Source organism: Tachypleus tridentatus, chromosome 2 (genome assembly GCF_004210375.1).
Source record: "Tachypleus tridentatus isolate NWPU-2018 chromosome 2, ASM421037v1, whole genome shotgun sequence".
Classification (NCBI taxonomy): Eukaryota; Metazoa; Arthropoda; class Merostomata; order Xiphosura; family Limulidae; genus Tachypleus; species Tachypleus tridentatus.
In genome coordinates this window covers 104,136,226-104,157,259 of record NC_134826.1, presented here as the reverse complement: position 1 = coordinate 104,157,259, position 21,034 = coordinate 104,136,226, and the positions used below count along the sequence as shown (strand labels likewise).

Here is a 21,034-nt window from a genome sequence, read left to right as displayed (position 1 = left end):
AAACATACACACAAAAGGAGAGTATTAAAACCTTTCATTCATTTTAGTTAGTTAAACGGATAAAACCTCTCTCTTCAATCACTTTCTTCTTTTCTGTTCGCATTTGAATGAAAATAACTTCTACCTTATCAACTCTTATTTTACCTTTTAATTCAAAAGTTTTGCAAATTGTAAAAAGTTTGTTATTCATGTATAAGCTAAGAAATAATAGTTTCTTAAACATGGATATTCTAAGTGTTTGATAAGTTTTCAACAGAATGTTGAATACGAGCGATAGCTATTTGTCACGGTTGTTGTGTTTGATATCATGAATATTTATCCCAACTTCTCTGGTTTGTACGAATCTCGTTCGTTAATGACGTCAAGGAATGACGTTTTGTGACATGCGTCGTTGCTGAGCTCTGTAATGAAGATCAAATAACGTATGAAATATCAAATTTATTGAACTATGTGTTTGTTTGTAGAAAGACTAATTAAAAGCAGTTATGTTATTTTTTAATAACTAGTTACTGTTCCAGGTTATTTAACAGACGCAAAGATTACAAGAACAAGTATCCTGTTTCTGTTATTTCTGTAAGTAGATAAGTCATACATTTACACGTTATTATTTGAACACAAGGTTTTAATGTATGGATACTTAAGTTGTTTATACTATATTTAAACTTAAAGCATAAATGCAGTTTTTTTATATTATGTTTTTAGTTCGTTAATCAGAGAAATAAACCATCACAACATTTCTCAGAAACTCTCATATGGTTAATATTAGCATTAACAAGAACAAGAGAATACGATTAATTGAGAGCCAAAGGTCAACCGCCTCTGTTAAATCCATCGGTTCAGTGGACTACAAGTTCGGTGGTTAGGCCAAACACCAGCAACTTCGGGTCGATAATGGATTAAATATTGTACTGGCTTTGTTCTTGGTTTGTACACATTAAATTTGAACTTCAACGGTCATGGTGGCTAATCTACAAAGCGTAGGTGACAGTTGGAGAACACAACTTGTTGACTATCGTTTTTAGTACCTGTAAGGAAGACAGCTGACAGTAGGCTTATGCTGGTAGTATGCAATGAAATATATCAAAAAACAACAACACAGAAAAGCCACGCGACTAGAGACATATTATACTAAATATCTTTAATTAAGAAAAAGGAACCCTAAGGTAGACAAAGAAATAATTCTTACAAATCAAGTATAGGTGTGGGGATGACGTTACTAGGTGCCATGCTTCGTTGTTTATGGTAAGTTGACCAATTTGGACAACTTTCGGAAGTTGCGTATTACGTGTTCACTATGTGTTTTATTTGTATCGGCTGATAGTTTAAGTACATCTTTAATTTATGTTTGTTTACTAAACATGTTGAACATGACCATGTTTGGCAGGTTGTCTAATTTACATCCGTTTCAATAAGTAGTTAATTTAGGTGCGTTTCGTAAATTGTTGAATTTACTTGTGTTAGGCTGGTTATCTAACTTCAGCAAATCTTTTAAGTGTGACTAGTATAACATCAAACTTATTCCTGTTTCGGCTAGTTAGACGATTTAAGAAATAAACCTAAGTTTAAAACCTTTCTGAAACAGAAATAACTTGGACAAGCATTTAACTTAGCTGATTTACGAAACTTACCTATGGTTTTGCTTTTTGTCTATGTATCTATTGCTTCAGTTAGTTTCTAATTTAGATTATTTGCTCAGTAAACTGTGCAACTTATCGTTACTTAAACTGGTTGATTAAGTAACTTTTGTTTCGATAAGTCGAACATAAGTGTTTCATAAACTGCCTCATTTACTCCTGTTTTAGCTAGTTAAGTTATAACAGTTTCAATAAGTATTTAATTTAGGTGTGTTTCGTTAATTGTCTAACTTACCCATTTTTCGGTTGCAACTTATTTCTGTTTCAGGAGTCCCCTAGTGAGTGAGCGGTAAGCTTTACGGTCGCACAACGCTGCAATTCGATGTTCTGTTCACTGCGGTAAACAAAGTATGTGTAAACCATTACGTAGCTCTGCACTAAGAAAACAACTGTTCTAGGAAGTAGTTACTTTGTGTGTTTCATACACTGTCAAACTTGCTCGTTTTCTAACTTATTTCTATTTTACTAACTCATTAACTTAAGTTTTGTTTCGTAAATTGTCTAATTTACCTAAATTTCAGCTAGTTGTTTATGTAACTACTGTTATAGTGAGTTTATGATTTATATGTGTTTTGTAAACTGTCTTATTTGTGTAACGGCTGGCTTATTTTTTGTTTCTTTAAGTCTTTAACTTAATAACTACATATGTGTGTATTTAAATATGCAGTAGTAAGCCACACATTATATACGCGTATTTAAACGTGTACTTAGCCTCACAACAGTTATATCTATTTAAACTATCTAACATGTATGGATAAAGACTTTAATTAAGTCCTGCACTACTTAGCCATGAAACGTATATTAACGTAAATTATAATTATCTATCTATTTGTCTGATTCTTTATACTATTTTTATCTCCCAAGTAAAAAAAAAAAATCAACTTTCATTCTGCTCCACCACCACCACCACTACATACACCCTACAGAGAAAATTTATAAAGAGGACGAAATTAAATTACATTTCTAGGGATTTTTTTTGTTTAAATTTCCCGCAAAGCTACACGAGGGCTATTTGCACTAGTCGTCCCTAATTTTGCAGTGTAAGACTAGAGGGAATGCAGTTAGTCATCACCACCCAACGCCAACTCTTGGGCTACTCGCTTACCAACGAATAGTGGGATTGACCGTAACATTATAATGCCCCCACGGCTAAAAAGACGAGCATGTTTTGTGCGACGGGGATGCGAACTCGCGACCCTCAGATTACGAGTTGCACGGCGTAACCCACCTGACCGCGCCGGGCCCATTTCTAAGGAAACCAGCTCACTTGCATAGTAATAGGGTGCAGACTAAACACAGTAAAAACTGTAAACGTATATCCTAACCATAAAACTAAATAATAAATGCTTGTTATTTAAACCTGAGAAAAAATGTCGTATTTAAATATTATGTTTTGATTTGTAAACACATGAGTATTACAATTTATTTTCATTTTTAAAAAGAAGAAAAAATACTGTATTGTTATTGTTTTTAGGTCCAAGGATAAATTTGTTCGTTTGAAAATTCACATCTGGTGATAGCTGGTATAGTGCTAACTTTAAAAAGGCACTAACTGCTCTAGTTCCCAAAACGTCTTCAAAAAATCTAGCTCTGAAAGCGCCTTCTAGTGGAAGATGTTGTCTCAGCTGTGTCGAGCGCGTTTGTGGACGTGCCCTTATAAGAAGCCGACAGAACAACCTTGGGGTAGGTCTTTATTTTTATTTTTATCTTGAGAAGTCCAGTAGAGCAGTGTAAAAATTTCACGACGGTTAGTTTATTGTGTGTAGAATTAATGTACTTGTTATTGTAAGATCTGTGACTTCTGTATACTCACCACCAGAATGACTTCTGAATATGCACCATCAATCTATTTTCTATATACTTACCACGAGTTCGACTTCTGTATATTCCCTACCAGTCTAACTTCTGTATATTCTCCACCAGTGTGTCTTCTGTATATTCACCACCTGTTTAACTTCTTTATACTCATCACCAGTGTGTCTTCTGTATATTCACCAGCAATCTGTCCTCTCTATGTTTACCACAAATATGGTTTTCGTTTACTCACCACTACTGTATCTTTTCTATATTCACAACCAATAAGAGTATTATGTATATTCACCACCGGTGTGACTTCTGCATATTACCTACCAGTCTGACTTCTGTATATGCCCCACCAGAGTGTATTCTGAATATGCACCACCAGTCTGTATTCTGAATATGCACCACCAGTCTGTTTTCTGTATACTCCCCATCAGTGTATTCTTTGTACACTCATCATTACGGTGTCTTCTGTATACTTACAACTAGCATGTCTTCTGTATACTCACCAACAACATAACTTCTGTATACTCCCTACCATACTGTCGTCTATATATTTTTCACCAAAGTGACTTTGTATATTCACCACCAGTGTCACTCCAATATTTTCACAAGAGGTGTAATTTTCGTATGCAACGACAATTTTTGTATATTCACAACTGGTGCAATACTCCCTATTAGTGCGTTTTCCGCGCCCCCTAGTGGCTCAGCGATATGTCTGCGGACATACAACGCTAAAAACCGGGTTTCGATACCCGTGGTGGGCAGAACACAGATAGCCCATTGTGTAGCTTTGTGCTTAATTCAAAACAACAACAACAACAGCGTTTTCCGTATATTCACCACTAATCTGTTTGTAGATGATACACTTTGTTTTTAGTTTTATGTATATTTATTAACATTGTAAAAAGTTAAATGAACATAAGTATTAATAACAAGGAAAGCCAAATATGTATACTACAGTTTACCGGTCCCCCGCTGGTACAGCGGTAAGTCAACGGATTTACAACGCTAAAATCAGAGTCTCGATTCCCCTCAGTGGACATAGCAGACAGCCTGATGTGGCTTTGCTAAAAGAAACACACACACACACATTTTACCGAGGGCCCGGCATGACCAGGTGGTTAAAGGTGTTCGACTCGTAATCTAAGGGTCGCGGGTTCGAATCCTCGTCGTACCAAACATGTTCGCTATTTCAGCCATGGAGGCGTTATAATGTGACGTTCAATCCCACTATTCGTTGGTAAAAGAGCAGCCCAAGAGTTGGCGGTGGGTGGTGATGACTAGTTGCCTTTCCTCTAATCTTGTCTAGCTTTACGCGAAATTCAGAACAAATAAACGGTTCACCGATAATGGAATAGGTTGCGGATAAGTTCTTTCAGAATAAATAAACAATAAAAAATATTTCCATTTTTTCTTTCTTTTTATTCGTATGTCTCTTTCAGGGAATTTAGTTTTATTTGTACTAGCAGAAATACTCGCCTTCCAAGGAGTTAAAACTGTTAGTTTAGGCAGAAGGATATTAGGCCTATGGCCTTTACTGTAATTGTATGACAGTTCAACAACAATGTACTCATGCTTGACATTCAATATTATTCACCCTTCATGAGAAAAATGATTTATTGAAATTTTATTTTAAAATGAGCTATCATTACAGCGTTACATCACAGATTTTATTGAAGTATTTAAAATACTTTGCTTTTCTGTTACAACACGAAATTTTCACTAAAGAAAAACAAATAATTTTGAGTTTGTTTTTTATTGTTTTATATTTGAAACTTATCCTTTTTATAATTTTTATTGGTTAAATATGAAATATACTTCTTTTTATTTACAATTTTTATTGGTTAAATCTGAAACATAATTTTTGTTATCCGAGTTTTGGATGTATAAATCACAAGCTCTATTTTAACAAGATTCACACGAAAATTTACCACTGGCTTATTATTATTTTTACTCCGGGAATTTCTTTTCCTAAAACGTTGTCGAAGTGTCGTATGTGGTTACTAAAGAAGATATTATCTCTAATTAAAACAAGTGCTATTCTCCTGGTTGCGCGTTTTCGTCTGTAGCTTTATATTCCATTAGCTTAGTGAAACTTAAAGGTTCAAATGATTTAGATACAGTTTCCCCACACATCGTTGTTTTCATAACAGCGTCATATCAGTAGAATAATACATTAGTTATCTTCATACCAATGTCAAGTGCGTATAAGATGCCAATTATATTCATACCAAAGTTCTATGAATATAGAAATATCTGTATTCGGACCAATTTTCTGTGAGTAATTTAAAATATGATTAAGCTCATGACAGTGATTCTATCTATCATATAAGATATCGATTTGTGCTCAGATCAATTTCCTATAAGTATAATAAAATGTTGCTTAAGTTTAGACAAGTATTTTGTAAGTGGTACATGTTGCTAATTGAGTTCAGACTAGTTACTCATGAGTGGTGTAAATGTTAGTTGTATTCTTGCCACTCTCTTGTGGATTTTTTAAGAAGTTGGTTAAGTTCAAATTGGTATTTTCTGAGAGATATAAGAAGCTGTTGACTTCAGACCAGTGTAGTTGTTTAAGATGTTGGTTGAGTTCAGGCTAGTGTCCAGTGAGTTGTTTAAGTTGTTGGTTGAGTTCAGATTAGATTCTTTTTTACAGTAAAGCAAGTGAAATTCTTCTATTAATATGCCATTATTTGTTTAATTAATTTTGTTTTCCTATCTATTCTGAGGCGGCGATGTTGCAAAAGGAAGTAAAACCCATACAAATCTAATCTAGTGTATTTAGCCTAAACGATTTTGTATTATTAGTAAAGAATAATTATGTTGGTGACGGGTGCTATTAATTGATTTTTCTTTCTCTCCTTAGCTTTTCTAAATTAGAGTTGTCTATAACTAAAATTTAAAGGTCTCTGACCTTAGCATTTAGGCCATATATCGCATGAGGTGTCATTCAAATTGAAACTATCAACAACAGTTACGCTTCACTATTTTTCTGTCGAGTCACGTGTACATTTAATAGCAGATAAAAGAACACCGTACAATCCGTACACGATAGAAATGCAAATATATCAAGTATTTTAAAATAATACAGTAAACAGCAAAATATTTTTATGGAAGAAAATCGTGCAAGAAAAATGACAGAAAACAATAATGATCAAAAGTTACAGCCGAACGTGACTACTCCATATCTTTTTCCCTCTCTTTGCATATGTATATGGTGCTGTTATATAGGCATGTACTTGTAACCCTACACCTGTACTTCTTCAAGTGACTGGTTTCCGACACTGGTACGCGTTAGAACTCACATACAAACACACAAAAAACTTGTTTGTAAAATGTTAGTTGCTTACCTTGCTGGCCAGCGCGTGATAATTTATTTGTTGTTTTTAAAATATTTTGAGACTGACACTAACGTGCAGACACATACTTTCTTGTGTGTCCTGCCAAGTGTTAGGTTTTTGTATACTAAATCAGTCTAATTGCAAACTAAAAGTAAAAACTGATATCGGCGTCATTGGATCAGTCTGATTGTAAACAACAGATGAAAATTAATTTAGCATCAATGAATTAGTCTGAACACAAACATTGGCTTCCATATGCAGTAATACTCAAACTGCTTTATTAGTTGCTAAAGATAAAGACAGATTTCTTAGAAAAATATTAGTTTATTGCATTAAAAATACAATATAATGCAGACCAAAGTATCTATCTGTCTTTGTGTCTGTCCTGCACTTTTTATAATATTTCAACTTTTTTTTCATAATAATAAAACTCAGTTTTTATTCTAAGTCAGTGACATTTTGGTATCCTTCACAATAACAAATATATGTGCTTTTTGTGGCAAACTGAAAGTAACACTAAGTGGTACTTGTTTGTTCAACGCAATGTTCCACGAGGGTTATCTGCGCTAGCCGTCCCTAATTTAGTAGTGTAAGACTAGAAGGAAGGCAGCTAGTCATCACCACCCACCACGAACAGTGGGATTGACCATCACATTATAACTCCCCCCACGGCTGAAAAGACGATCATATCTGATGCGAGTCGAACGCCCTAACCACCTGACCATGCCGGGCCTGTAAGTGCTGCATGTGGTGATGGCCCACATACTAAACATATAACATTTTAAACGTTTTCCTTTTCCGTAATTTGGGTTATTATAGGAAACTGAATGCAGCTTGACGTGACAGTAGACTAAAATTGGTCTGATAGGTTTAAGCATAGTTCATCCTCAAGACAAATCAAATTGAATTCACAATAGGTCTAGTGTAAACAAAGAATACAACTAATTCTGTATATATTTCTAAAATTTCCAAAATATCTCTGATAATGAACATGTTTAAATTAATTAACAATATATGCAGTTATTCTTCACGATATTTAGAAGTCTGGAGACGGAGCTTCGGAGTCATTGGACATTGCGCTTGTGTTTCGGATAATAAATCGGAATTTGGAAATTGATCACACATTCCACTAGTGCTTGGAGCAAGAGGACGATGCTCAGAGAGTAATCACACATTCTATTATTTTTGGAGTAAGGAAACGGAGGTTGGGAATCATTGCACTCTTTTTCACTAGCGTTTCAAGTCTGAAAAGTCACCAGATATTCCATATGTCATTTTATACATCTCTTCATACGTTTATTAATTAACTTTGAGGATTTATTAAAAAAAACATTGCTCTGTGACTTCGTAACTTTAAGAAATGTGTACGCATACACAGAATAAGAAATGATTATAGAAACACACAAACGATATACATACAGGAGTCACTAACAATGAATAATGGCAACAACATACTAAACTGACTAATAGTACAAAACAAAGGGAGAGCTTTTTGTGGCTAAAATGCCTCAAAATGTGTCTTAGTCTCCCCGATAGTCCCTGCACACAACGAATAATTCTTACTGGTTCATTTCGTAAATACCACAGCGTGTGTGCCCACAATATGTAACATGTGACTCCTTCAATATTTTCCTAGTCCACCTCAGCTCCCTCACTGGGAGAAAGTTAGCGACACCTCTAGTACAAACAAAGTATTATCATAAAAAAAATGATAAAGTTGTACAATTCACTTCGATTTTTCTATGAACACTTTGCTTTATATAGAGTGTAGTTCCTGTTTTAATGCTTCCATGCAGTTTATGAGCGTATGATTGTGATATATTGTTTAAAATACTCTGTATGACTTTCCACAACTGAGACAAAGTGCTTGGATGCTTTTTGAGCTTTTACATAAGCTCATACATTTTTTTTAATATTCATATCTGGGATATGTACAGTCCAAGTCAGAGTTATGTATTCCACTAGCCTATTTTGCATCAAGATAGCATTTAAACATACTTATTTGCTGTATGTTTGAGATCACTGTCTTGTTGGAAGTTTAATCCTCGTCCGATGAGTTGAATTCGTGAGAGAATGGTATGATGGATGCAGTCATGGTCCATGAAGTTTTGTGTAGCTCAATGAAACTTGTGTCAATTTTCCAATACGCTTCTGTGTAGTTTTTGAAAAGCTATCCTATCGTAATGAGGATAATATGAAATAAAAATGAAACTTAAAAAGTGTAGATGTCGTACTTATTGATTATGATACCGTTCTCCTTTCAGCCATTGAACAAACTGTTGTTTATTGTTACTAAAAACTTCTAACCTGAGTTCATCAACAAAAATCACGCGTCTCTAGCCTTGCTTAGACGCAAACTAACTTTACTCTGTTAGTTGTCCGATGTAGGAGCGTCATTCTACAACTGGCCTCATGTTGATATTTTAATTCAACGGGGAACTTTAGCGATAGTGTAATGTGTGTATATGTGTTATATTCCGGTTTGATTAGAAATGTGTCCAAGAAACTGCCATTTGGGCCCATTCTGAGATTAAGAGATGAAGGAGGCCATTTTTCTCGTCCCCTAAATGATGCCCTTGGTCCGATGCCCATTTCTACATCTTGGTTTGGTTTTTCTCAACAGAAAATTTTCAGCAGCTGCACTTTTTACTGTCATGTGTAAGCTATCAGTACATGACTTCTTTGATACAGACAACTTTCACAAAGATTAATATTCCCATTATATTTGCCTTTTATACTTTCTTTACTATAATTTCAAATATTCTATATATGTGGGCCCGGCATGGCTAAGCGCGTTAAGGCGTGCGACTCGTAATCTGAGGGTCGCGGGTTCGCATCCCCGTCGCGCCAAACATGCTCGCCCTCCCAGCCGTGGGGGTGTTATAATGTTACGTTCAATCCCACTATTCGTTGGTAAAAGAGTAGCCCAAGAGTTGGCGGTGGGTGGTGATGACTAGCTGCCTTCCCTCTAGTCTTACACTGCTAAATTACGGACGACTAGCACAGATAGCCCTCGAGTAGCTTTGTGCGAAATTCCAAAAAAACAAACAAACAAACTGTATATGTGTGTGTGTGTGTGTGTGTATATATATATATATATAGAGAGAGAGAGACAGGGAGGAGGGATAAAAATAAGGATCGAGTGTGGCTCTATTGCTAAAGTACCAAACTTAAGAATTTTGTTATTTGCGTTCCACTGTCGCATAAACGTTTTCTTCATTTTGGGACCATGGATGCATTAAAAAAGTGTAGTGTTTAAATCTCACTATTCGAGAAGCCCAAGAGTTGGCGATTGGTGTTATTGACTAGCTATCTTCCTTTTTGTCTATCAGTTCAAAATGAGGGACAACTAGTGTGGATGGTCCCTGTATAGTTTTGAGCAAACTTCCGAAAACAATGGAACACAAATGGTAAATATACAATTTTCACTTTTTTATTTAAAATACAAATAACTAAAAGTTATATTGCGATGAGAAGTTCCATGAATTTCTGAGTTGGTTTTTCTTTCGTAATCACTAACCCTGCTCAAATTTGTTGTGCATGTTTTGGTAGTTAATTAATGCGTGTGTTCACTCACTAGAAGTTCTTTGTTTGTTTTTCCAGTTTGATAGACCAGTACGTATCAAACACATTTTAATAGATAAAGTCAGCTGTTTCACTGTTGGTACCTGTTTACAAGCACTCGTACTATTTTACACTTATTATAGATGACGAGAAACCCACTTGAAGTAAAAATGAATCTCACAACGGCTGGTATGGGTATTAACACTTTTATTTTTAGAAACTGTTTGCTGGCACTCCGATTAATTTGGTTTACTTTTTAGAAGCTGCTTCCTGACGCTTTAATTACTTCGGTTTAATTTTTAGAAACTATTTATTAAGACTCTGCCTACTTTGGTTTAATCTTTTTAGAGATCTTGATTATATTGCTTACTGTTGTTTTGGTAACGTAGATAAATTTTGCCACTGACTTTTTGTGTTAGAAAATGCCACGTTTTGATTACCATAGTTGGGTAACAACTTGTAATTCACTTTCTTAATGATTCTGGTTTTTTAAAGTTATCGATAATTCTTTATTTCACAATTCCATTAAGCTCAGGGATATTCCAATCTGGAAATTTGTAAATCTATTTTTATCCAAATGTTTTAATATTTTGCTTCGAAAAGGGTTGTTTTATATATGTACTAAAAGTAACCAACTTTCGATGACGTCACAGTATTTATGAAATTCCAAGTAATGTAGTTCTGATACATCCTGCCCCACTACGACTTTATAATGACTGTGGTTGTCACGTGATTTAATTTGAATTTTCCATATAATTTTAATATAACGCACTCAATCCTCTGTATGTATTATGAATACGATGCGTGTAACATGTTTATAAACATGAGAAACTTAGAAATTGTAAGAATTATTCATGATCTTCGATTCAACTGTGTTCGAGAAGTCAGTTGTACAGGCATGTATTTCCAGCGTCTAACTTCTCCAAAACCGGTAGCTAGCAATCGAAGAAGCAAGGGCGACCGGTACATGACGAAGTTGACATGATTTGAGGAAAGCATGTCACAACGTCTGTTTTCATAGTTTAGGGCTTGGTAAAGTATAAGCTAAAAACTGTTTTCAAAATCAAATCGTCTTCTGGATAGAAAGGGTAAGTAGGATGAATGTGAGGTTGTCAGAAGATCTCATGTTGTGGATGTAAAATTGATTGATTATAAGCTGATTCTTTCGTAAGATTAAACAAAAATATTTCAAGCGGATTTCTTTTCTTTTTAATTCTAGTTTTGCAATTATATTCCTTTCCCATTTCTTTTCATTCTTGTTATCTCTTTCTCTCAATTCCTCTATCGCTTCATAAATTACTTCTTGAACCTTTCTTTAGGCCCGGCATGGCCTAGCGCGTAAGGCGTGCGACTCGTAATCCGGGGTTCGCGCCCGCGTCGCGCTAAACATGCTCGCCCTACCAGCCGTGGGGGCGTTTTAATGTGACGGTCAATCCCACTATTCGTTGGTAAAAGAGTAGCCCAAGTGTTGGCGGTGGGTTGTGATGACTAGCTGCCTTCCCTCTAGTCTTACACTGCTAAATTAGGGACGGCTAGCACAGATAGCCCTCGAGTAGCTTTGTGCGAAATTCCAAAACAAAGAACCTTTCTTTTACTTATTTAATTTTTCTACTTCTCTGTTTTTGAAGTTTTCAATCTTTTCTTACAGGTTTTGTCTTGTATTTTTGCGCATTGTTTTGCATTTCTTCAGTAGTAGATTATATTAGTTATACTTTACCCTTTCTGTCGTTTTCTTTTTTGTGGTTTTAGGTGTCTATTGGTTTATTTATGGCTGAGCTCTGTTTGTCCGATTGGCTGCGCTTTTCTCACGCATTTTTTGTATGCATATTTTTGGATTCAGTTAAAAAAGAAGAACCTACACAATACAGTAACAGTCTTGTAGCTGTGATTTGTTCAGTCTAGTTTTAAGAAAATGCTGATTGGTATTTGCCACTTTTTTATATTAAATTTTATAAAATTTTGTAGTTCTAATACATTAATCTTTATTAGAAATGTTGGTATTCTTAATATGTTTGAATCAATAAACCAGACGTTAGGATCTACTGTAATCGCCTTACAGTTTTCATAGTTGACGTCATCGATTATATACATTTTGTGTCATGTTTTTTATTCTAACTTTACTTCAGTTGCATCTTCTGACATTTTATTGTGTTTCTTACATGGTCATATTATACTGATTTTAATGAAGCACATGCTTATTTTATCTCGATTGTGAAGAGTATAGCAAATCTGAAACAGGCCTTGTCATTCCGTTGCTTTACCAGGGCCGTAGGTACGGCCAATCAGGCCTTGACCTGACCAGTTTTTCATGGCATGTATAGATACAACTTATATATTTGAAACTTGCTTATTTTAATTATGTTGTGTATGCAGTTAAAATGATTCAAGATTCAATCGGATAGTATTAAATTTTCAAACTTTTTCTGGGAGGCATGCCACCGGACCTCTCTAGAAATGACAATATGACAATGGGTTAACCACTCCAAAATCGTTTCTTACGATAATGTTTACTATGAATTCATAATGTTTTATAATTTTGCACTTTCAGTCAAGAATAAGAACATTCTAGCTATGTGATCTTAGAACTCGTTTGAGACTAGAAACTTGTGTTAAACAAATGTTTACATGTTTTATCAGCGAACGTAAAAGTTCTTGTCGGGGTTTTAATCAATAAATATTTGTAGGAAATAAACATGAAAATCCAAAAACCCGAGGAAATAAGAACATATGTAAAACCTCATTACAACCAGTTCGGTTGACATTAGTAGATAACTTGAATTAATGAACATTAATTCTTAATGACAAAACTTAAGAAATTAAAAATCTTGAATTACAGTGCTACAAATCACAGTACTATATCTTTGATGGTCTTCAGGGAATTACCGCTTGGAAATTATATATATAGGTAAAACAAGATGTTATGTTCCTCAGAACAGATAAAGAAAAACAACTTCAAAGCAGACTTGAAAAAAAATCGTTACTCATTTATATAGTTTCTATTTATTTTTATTTTTTGTAGGAAGGGCTGTCAAAAGGTGGGCGTCATGACCCCTCTAAGATACAATGTCTGCTGTTAGTTAATATCTGTTCCCTAGTGTGCTGACGCCAAGTTTAATGACTTACAACGTTAAAATCCAGGGTACGATTTCCATTAGTGGAAGGAATCTAGGTAGTTTATTGTGTAGGTTTGCGCTCGAAATAGACATAACAAAGTTAAAACCTTAGTGGAATTATTAGTTGTGGAGTATAGCTAAAAAAGGTAAAATATAGTAGAAAAATCAATTTGTTGTGAAAGCGACACGCCATTTTACGTATTAATATGCAAAGGATGTTATAAGAAAGTAAATGCTTCTAACTAAATATGAGCTTGAGTTGACAGTTAGCGTGCTGGATTGTGGGTCCATGGTTCACAACCTCGTTGATGAAAATTTTTTCTCCGCATTTTGGGAGCGTTGGTGTGTTGTAACAATGACGGCCAAATTCCATTATTAGACTAGAGGAGCCCAAAAAGTAGCGGCGAGTAATTTTGTGTAATTGTTTGTTTTTTTTCTAGTTTACCAGTTGAAAATTTAGATGTCAACGCAAAGATAGCCTTTTTGTATCTTTCTGGGACATTCTGAAACAAAATACACCGCCATATCCGACTAACAACAGCGAAAGTGTGTGTTTTTTTATAGCAAAGCCACATTGGACTATCTGCTGAGCCCACCGAGGGGAATCGAACCCGTGATTTTAGCGTTGTAAATCCGTAGACATACCGCTGTACTAGCGGGGGGCGATATCGAAAGTAAAAGACAAAATATAAAATATAAATTACAAGCCTGCATTGTACAATGTAGGAAACATTCAAGCAACAAAACACAAAGCAAATTTATAGTGAATACCATTTGTAGTTGTCATTATGAAATATGAGAAATTTTACGTTTTTGCTACAAACATAATATCTAATTAACTATAGTTTGTTTAAGAAGTGGAATGAACTGATAACATGACTTCTTTAAAGGTTTCGTTTAGCTAAATGTAAGTTCCCGTGAGTCAGCGTTAATTGAAGGACTAACAATGCTAATATTGGTATTTGATACTCCGTGGTAGACAGAGCACAGATAGCTTATTGTGTAGCTTTACGCTAAAACAAACAAGACCTAAGTTTAGTGATTAAAAACAAATAAGTTTACTTTCTTCAAATTACAAATTTATTGTTGAAGTTAGTGATTTATTCGAAATTAATAAAACAGAATTCAAAAAGTATAATTTTTTTGTTTTATGCTAATATAATGCACCAGTGACTTAGACGTTAACTCTGAGAGTATATATCAGTTGCATCATCTATAGATCTGTCAGTGATGAATATTTAATACAAATATAAACATTTTGTTTGAAATAATGAGAAGTTTTATATTGTTTTTTTCTTATGTGTATGGAGATTGTTTTTGGATATTTGTTTTTGTAAAGTGAGAGATAGTGATACTTTCCTTTTATTTCATCTATAGAAAGAACTATAGTTATAAATAAACCAAGAGTACAAATTTTCTGACTTGGACAAGGGAGGAAAGTTGATGTTCGATCATATTCGGTAAATGGCATTCATTTATATACCATTTATATATACGTAAATACAAATTAAAAAAAAAAACGGAAAATTTAACACATAAAGCGAAGTCAAAGTACAGACTAAGTATTATTACTTCACCAAAATGTGCACGTTGCACAGATACACACGCTTCCATTTGTTGTACATGATCTAACTTCAACCCTTCAAAATGCATATCTTTTGATTTTTGCGAACTTTATTGATGTATTTAATAAACTTTCTTCAATCAATAAGGACCTGCTGATAGGGGAGGAGAAATCAGTGAGGTTTTCGGAGATCAGACAGAACATGTACAAGATCTCCAGGAAATGAGTTTGGAAGAAACTGAACATAGCGATTTCTCCGAAAATGGGGAACCGAGTAACCATAGCGACAAGAGCGACTCGTACACTTCAAACAATCGCTACTCCATGTGGTCATACAGGGTATGTGTTGCTAATATTTACAACTAATGGACGCAATTAATTAAATAATAAAAATAAATTTAATATTAGGCAATGTTTTGAATAAATAATTGCATTTTTTAATAAAACATTACGTTTTGACTTTTCTGTTTGTATATTGCATTTTTTAAACCCATCGCTCCTTTCAGCCGTGGTGGCGTTATAATGTGACGGTCAATCCAGCTATTCGTTAGTAAAAGAGTAGCCCAAGAGTTGGCGGTGGGTGGTGATGACTAGCTGCTTTCCCTAGCTAAGACTAGAGTCTTACACTGCTAAATTAGGGACGGCTAGCACAGATAGTTCTCGAGTAGCTTTGTGCGAAATTAAAAAACAAACAAACAAACAAACATTTTTTTAAAAATGTAAACATTACTTTTATCTGTACGCAACATACCTTAGGCTAAGCGTTGGAAATACTCCTATCCTATTTCAGTTTTCAGTGATCACACATTAATTAATACGTTTACAATAAAAACTAATCATTTTTTTTATGAATGCAATACGTATTACAAGACGTTAGTGTTTGGCCTATTATATTTTTAGCACTACATTCTTTATCTAGTCCGTTTGGAATTTTCAAGAATTAGAAGAGTGTTTGAAGTTAATATTTCAGCCACACCATCTTCACCATAAGCATTGCTTGCGATGCTTTTCGCTCAATCCATAGCTCATCGACCCTCCTGGATCACAATAACACTATGTAATAAAAATTTAATTTTTCTTGTTCCTGGGCAGAAAGTGTTATTTCCCAATTGCTTATGCCTAAATTAAATGGAAAAGACTTATTTTTCTCTTCAAACTTTGCTTTTGTGACCTGGGAGCGTTTAACGAAAACATGATGGGAGACTATATTTGGGGGCTGATACATAAAAGTGATTTACATTACAGACGCACATCTCGAAAAACTACTCACTTCTATACATTTTTGTTCATTTTTGTATAACTTTAGTATAAATACATGTAAATATTGATTCATATGTTGTTTTATTAAGACCTTATGTTATTGAAAATGTACAAACTTGCCCGTTTTTACACAGAAACTCGGATAATTTCTAAATTTCATTACCCTGATCACAAAAGCAAAGTTTGAAAGGAATAATGGCCATTTTCTGTATTTTTACAACATAATCAATTAAGATATAATACATATTATCCAGAAACAAAATTTATATTACATAGTAGGAGATCGAAAAACTATTTATATAAGCCATTTGCTACAACATATTTGATGGTGTGAACGCCTTTTACAAGCCGGTGAAACACGCTGGATTTGGCAAACAACATAGTTTATTTGAATTACTATTATCATACTCTCTTCTAATGTATCGTTAAAAGATATAATACCTATAAATAATAGGATATAATATCCTAGTGACAGGTATAATTGATTGTAATCATATTTGGGCATTTTTAAAGGCCATCCAGTGGCACAGTGGTATGTCTGCGGATGCACACTGCTAGAAACCGGGTTTCGATACCTGCGAGTAGGCAAATCATAGAAAGATGATTGTATTGCCTCTTGCGTAATTCCAAAAGAACAACAACAAAATAAACAGCTTAGAAGAGGCGTCTCACACCATTACAATTAAGAATACCACCTACATGTTAAAGTTATTGAAGTTATAACTTTGCCTCATTCTGAATACTGTGGTGCCTAAATATGTTTATATTAGGTGTTTCAACTGTATGATCTTATATTTAAACAGACGCTCTTTTCCTTCATTCTTGAAAAATAAAAGGAACGATTTGTGTTTGACAATACTTTGTTTTTCTCTAAAATATTTGAAAATTAACAAATTATCTCTATAGTGAAATTTTTGCACTATTACAATCTTCTGTAGATATTGTTTTTAATGTAGAAGTTTAATGCTATTTGTTGAAAATAAAGAACAATAATAACAGTTAAAAATACTTAAATTTACTAGAACTTGAAATACTATTGTAACTATATGACTATTTTGTTCGATATAACTGTCAAAAATTTTGAAATTTTATTTTAAGAAAGTTATGAAATCTTTTTGGAACATTCCATCTTATTTCTTTATTAGATTTATTGGTAAAAAAGTAAAACAATATTTTCTATCATTCGAAGTGATTATATAACTATCAAATAAAATTATTTTGTCGAAATAATTTGGCCTGGCATGGCCAAGCGCGTAAGGCGTGCGACTCGTAATCCGCGGGTTCGCGCCCGCGTCGCGCTAAACATGCTCGCCCTCCCAGTCGTGGGGGCGTATAATGTGACGGTCAATCCCACTATTCGTTGGTAACAGAGTAGCCCAAAAGTGAGCGGTGGGTGGTGATGACTAAGCTGCTTTACACTGCTAAATTAGGGACGGCCAGCACAGATAGCCCTCGAGTAGCTTTGTGCGAAATTCTAAAACAAATAAACGAAACAATTTATTCATTACGAGATATCGAAAAACATCTTTAGGCTAAAACAGACTATTTCGAATAAATTTTTTTAATAAATTCTGAAAAACGCATAGCACACAAATGAATAGCAATAAGAATATACAAAGCACCCTAAATGTAATTTTTATTGTGTGACAAACTTCCCTTGTGGCACAGCAATATGTCTGAAAGCTTGTAAAGTTAATAATTACGTTTCAATAGTCGTGGTGGACGCAATACAGATAGCTCGTTTTGTGGGTTTGTGCTTAATAATGCGACAAAAATCATTATGTAATATGATACTCTCGCAATACTTTTAGGTTCTTTAAATTAAATTGGTTTTAATAAACTAGAAAAAGTTGTCTGTTTGTTTTGTTTTTGAATACAAAGCTGCACAATGGGGTGTCTGTGCTACATAAATAGAACGTGATGAAATGCTTTGAATAGTCTTTGAAAAGCAGATTCAGAAAATATATTAAATAACCATTGATACAGTTGATTGAGTTATTTGATTTTATGTAACATAATTTTTTCACCTTTTCAAATTCTAAGAAAATTAATTAAAAGTACATAATTATAGAAATATATTAATCATAATTGTTTCGATTTTTTATTTTGATTTAGACGGCTTCAAGGCAACTTAGTTGCAATTCGAACCAAAATCTCAGAGATTCTTGTCATATTTCGACTGAAAACCCAGCCTACGGACTTTTAAGATTATATTCAGCCGAGAATATGTTTTCCAATTTGGAGAGTGGTTCCTCAAAATCTGGACCTTCTTCTTTCTCTTTCTGTTGTGATGTATCCTCAGACACGAAATCCGTCAATTTTCAGACTCTAAATCTTTTGAGCGTTAATGACAATGCCACTAAAACATTACCATCCTCACAATGCGTTATTCGTGAAGAAGGATCGACAAACCGAGTTTCTGAACGCTATAGTACTAAACTTTTAAAAGCCACAGAATGCGGGAATGGCAAAGATGTATATAAGGGAAACCAGATATCTATAATTGGCTCTGATCCATCTACCCAAGAAAAAACATTTAGAGAATCGAGAACGAAAGAGTGGGTTGAAAATGGAGTTAAATCTTTGGTTCGTTGCCATGACCAACTGGAAAATAAGTTTTCTTCATTCGTAAATTTAGGTAAATCTAATACACCTCGGGGATCCAAACCAGTTATGGTAAAATGCACTGAACTGCCTACGACTCAATTCAATTCTTCCCTTTGTAAAAATAGTTCCAAAACAAATTTCGATCCTGTGAAACCCAGGCTGTACAAGAAACACGTCATTGCAAGAAAAAGCCGTTACATTCGAAGCCAAGATAAGGTAAAGGGTATGGGAAATGATAAAGAAAAAATGGTGTACAAACGTGTGGAGAAACGAAGGAGTTATTTGGATGAAAGTGACGTGCGTCAGTCTTCGATTAACATAGTTGCATCCGTTGCTCACTCAGACCAAAGCAAGTCTTTGGAGGAAAGCAATGCTTCATTGGACAATAAATTCTGTGATATAGGTTCTGGTTGCCAGTCCTCACTTCAAGAAGGAAATCAAAATAATGCCAGTAAATCTCCACATCAGGTACAATTAAATGATCGTGAAGTCATTGTAAATAAACTGTCAGAAACTACCAGCATCGGTTTACATCTAAAAGACTTCCAGAACACGCCCATCTATCCTTTAAATGTGTACACCTTACTAGAAACGGCAACAAAAGACAAACCCGTAACCGTACCTATGGTTATTATGCAGTATACAAGGCTTCATCTTCATCTCGATAAGGAACCACCCTTCCATCAGTCTTCTCTACAGTTGGGTACTCTAGTCACTGCACTCTATAAGGAATCGGACTGGTTTTTCGTGCAAACCCCACATGGTGTAGAAGGCTTTATTCACTCAACCGACTGTATGCCATTAGGTGCTTTATCAGCCAAAGAAACTACGAAATCACATCCATGGGAAGTCGTTAATGTGAAAGACAAACCACATCATGAAGTTTGCTTAGTAACCATACCCAAAGAAAATAAACCAAACAACTATCGAGCTCATGCGAAAAGTAAAAGTTCACCGGGAGACATTCACTCCCTAGACACTAAGGATCATATATCAGAAACTTTTGTCGGAGTAAAGACACTTGCACTTAATACGTCGTTAGTGCCCAGTGCTGAGACACTGAATCACCAAAAGCAAACGTCTGAAAATTCTGGACATAAGCTTCATTCTAAGGAGAAGAACTGTAGTAATTCGGGTGAGGGAAGTATTCTTCAAGATCTCTGCTGGAGAAACGACAATCCTTGTCTGCTGTCTAGGAAAGAAGGCCCTAGACTACGTGCCATCCAAAACTACACGAGTCGAGGACGTAATATCCTGACTATCAAAGCCGGGGATGTATTAACTTTGTTGAATAACGACATTAAAGACTGGCTTTGGGTTAGATCTACAACTGGAAATGAAGGATTTGTTCCAAAAGCTTGTACGGCGGAAATTGGGAAATTGTAATAGTTGAAAGAATTTACAACTATAATGACCTTGTTTGTTTTCATACATTTGTACTGTGACTTAGAAACCATCATTTCATTATTTAGGACTTTTCATGCTGTTTTAAGAGAAAGAAGTGAAAAGACTGTTATTTCGTGTATTGTAAATATTTCATCACAGTATGTCAAAAAGATGTCCAACTGCAACATGGTAGTTTTGTTTTGATCAATGTATATAGGAAATAAATTAAATTTGTAAGTTTTTGTATCATAACAGTAGAAAAGAGTGCTTTCTGATTACTAGAAGAAATCACAATTGTTACTATAGTAATCTTCTATAACTTTCACACTCGACTAGAAATATGCAGTTCGCGGGTTTGAACCAATCACCGAACATGCGTTATAATGTTACGACCTATCTCACTATTCATTAGTAAAATAATAGCCAAAAGTTGACAGTTGGTGTTTTTGAATAGCTACTTTCCCTTTAGTATATCATCTCAAAATTAAGGACGAATGATGTAGATAATATTCGAGTAGCCTTGTGTGAAATTCAAAAACAAACGTATTACTCTGGTAGTAAATGTTCTTATAATAATTTCCTGTTACTCTGGTAGTAACTGCTCTTACAGCAATATCTTGTTACTTTGATAATCACCGTTCTCACAATAATCTCCTGTTACTTTGACAGGAACAGTTAGTGCAGTTTTCTCCTATTACTCTGAAAGATTATAGGAGTTTGCTTTTGCTGTTATAATGGATAAGACGCAAGAAGGACGTCACA

The 21,034-nt window shown here is 34.6% G+C and overlaps 1 protein-coding gene across 7 annotated transcripts; it reads left to right on the top strand.

Annotated features, from left to right (window-relative positions):
- The first annotated feature begins 3 nt into the window (after window positions 1-3).
- On the top strand, window positions 4-20,521 carry LOC143244741 (uncharacterized). 7 transcript variants are annotated; one of them, XM_076489955.1, is made up of 6 exons: window positions 4-573; window positions 1,903-1,982; window positions 3,109-3,317; window positions 10,382-10,531; window positions 15,168-15,358; window positions 18,395-20,521. In XM_076489955.1, exons 4-6 carry the CDS (start codon window positions 10,486-10,488, stop codon window positions 20,270-20,272), a joined length of 2,115 nt encoding a protein of 704 aa, XP_076346070.1. In that variant the 5' UTR covers window positions 4-573; window positions 1,903-1,982; window positions 3,109-3,317; window positions 10,382-10,485; the 3' UTR covers window positions 20,273-20,521. The 7 variants fall into 7 exon arrangements, with proteins under 7 accessions (XP_076346070.1, XP_076346066.1, XP_076346067.1 ...); XM_076489951.1 differs by lacking the exon at window positions 10,382-10,531; XM_076489952.1 differs by lacking the exons at window positions 4-573; window positions 10,382-10,531 and adding an exon at window positions 834-1,242.
- The last annotated feature ends 513 nt before the right edge of the window (window positions 20,522-21,034 follow it).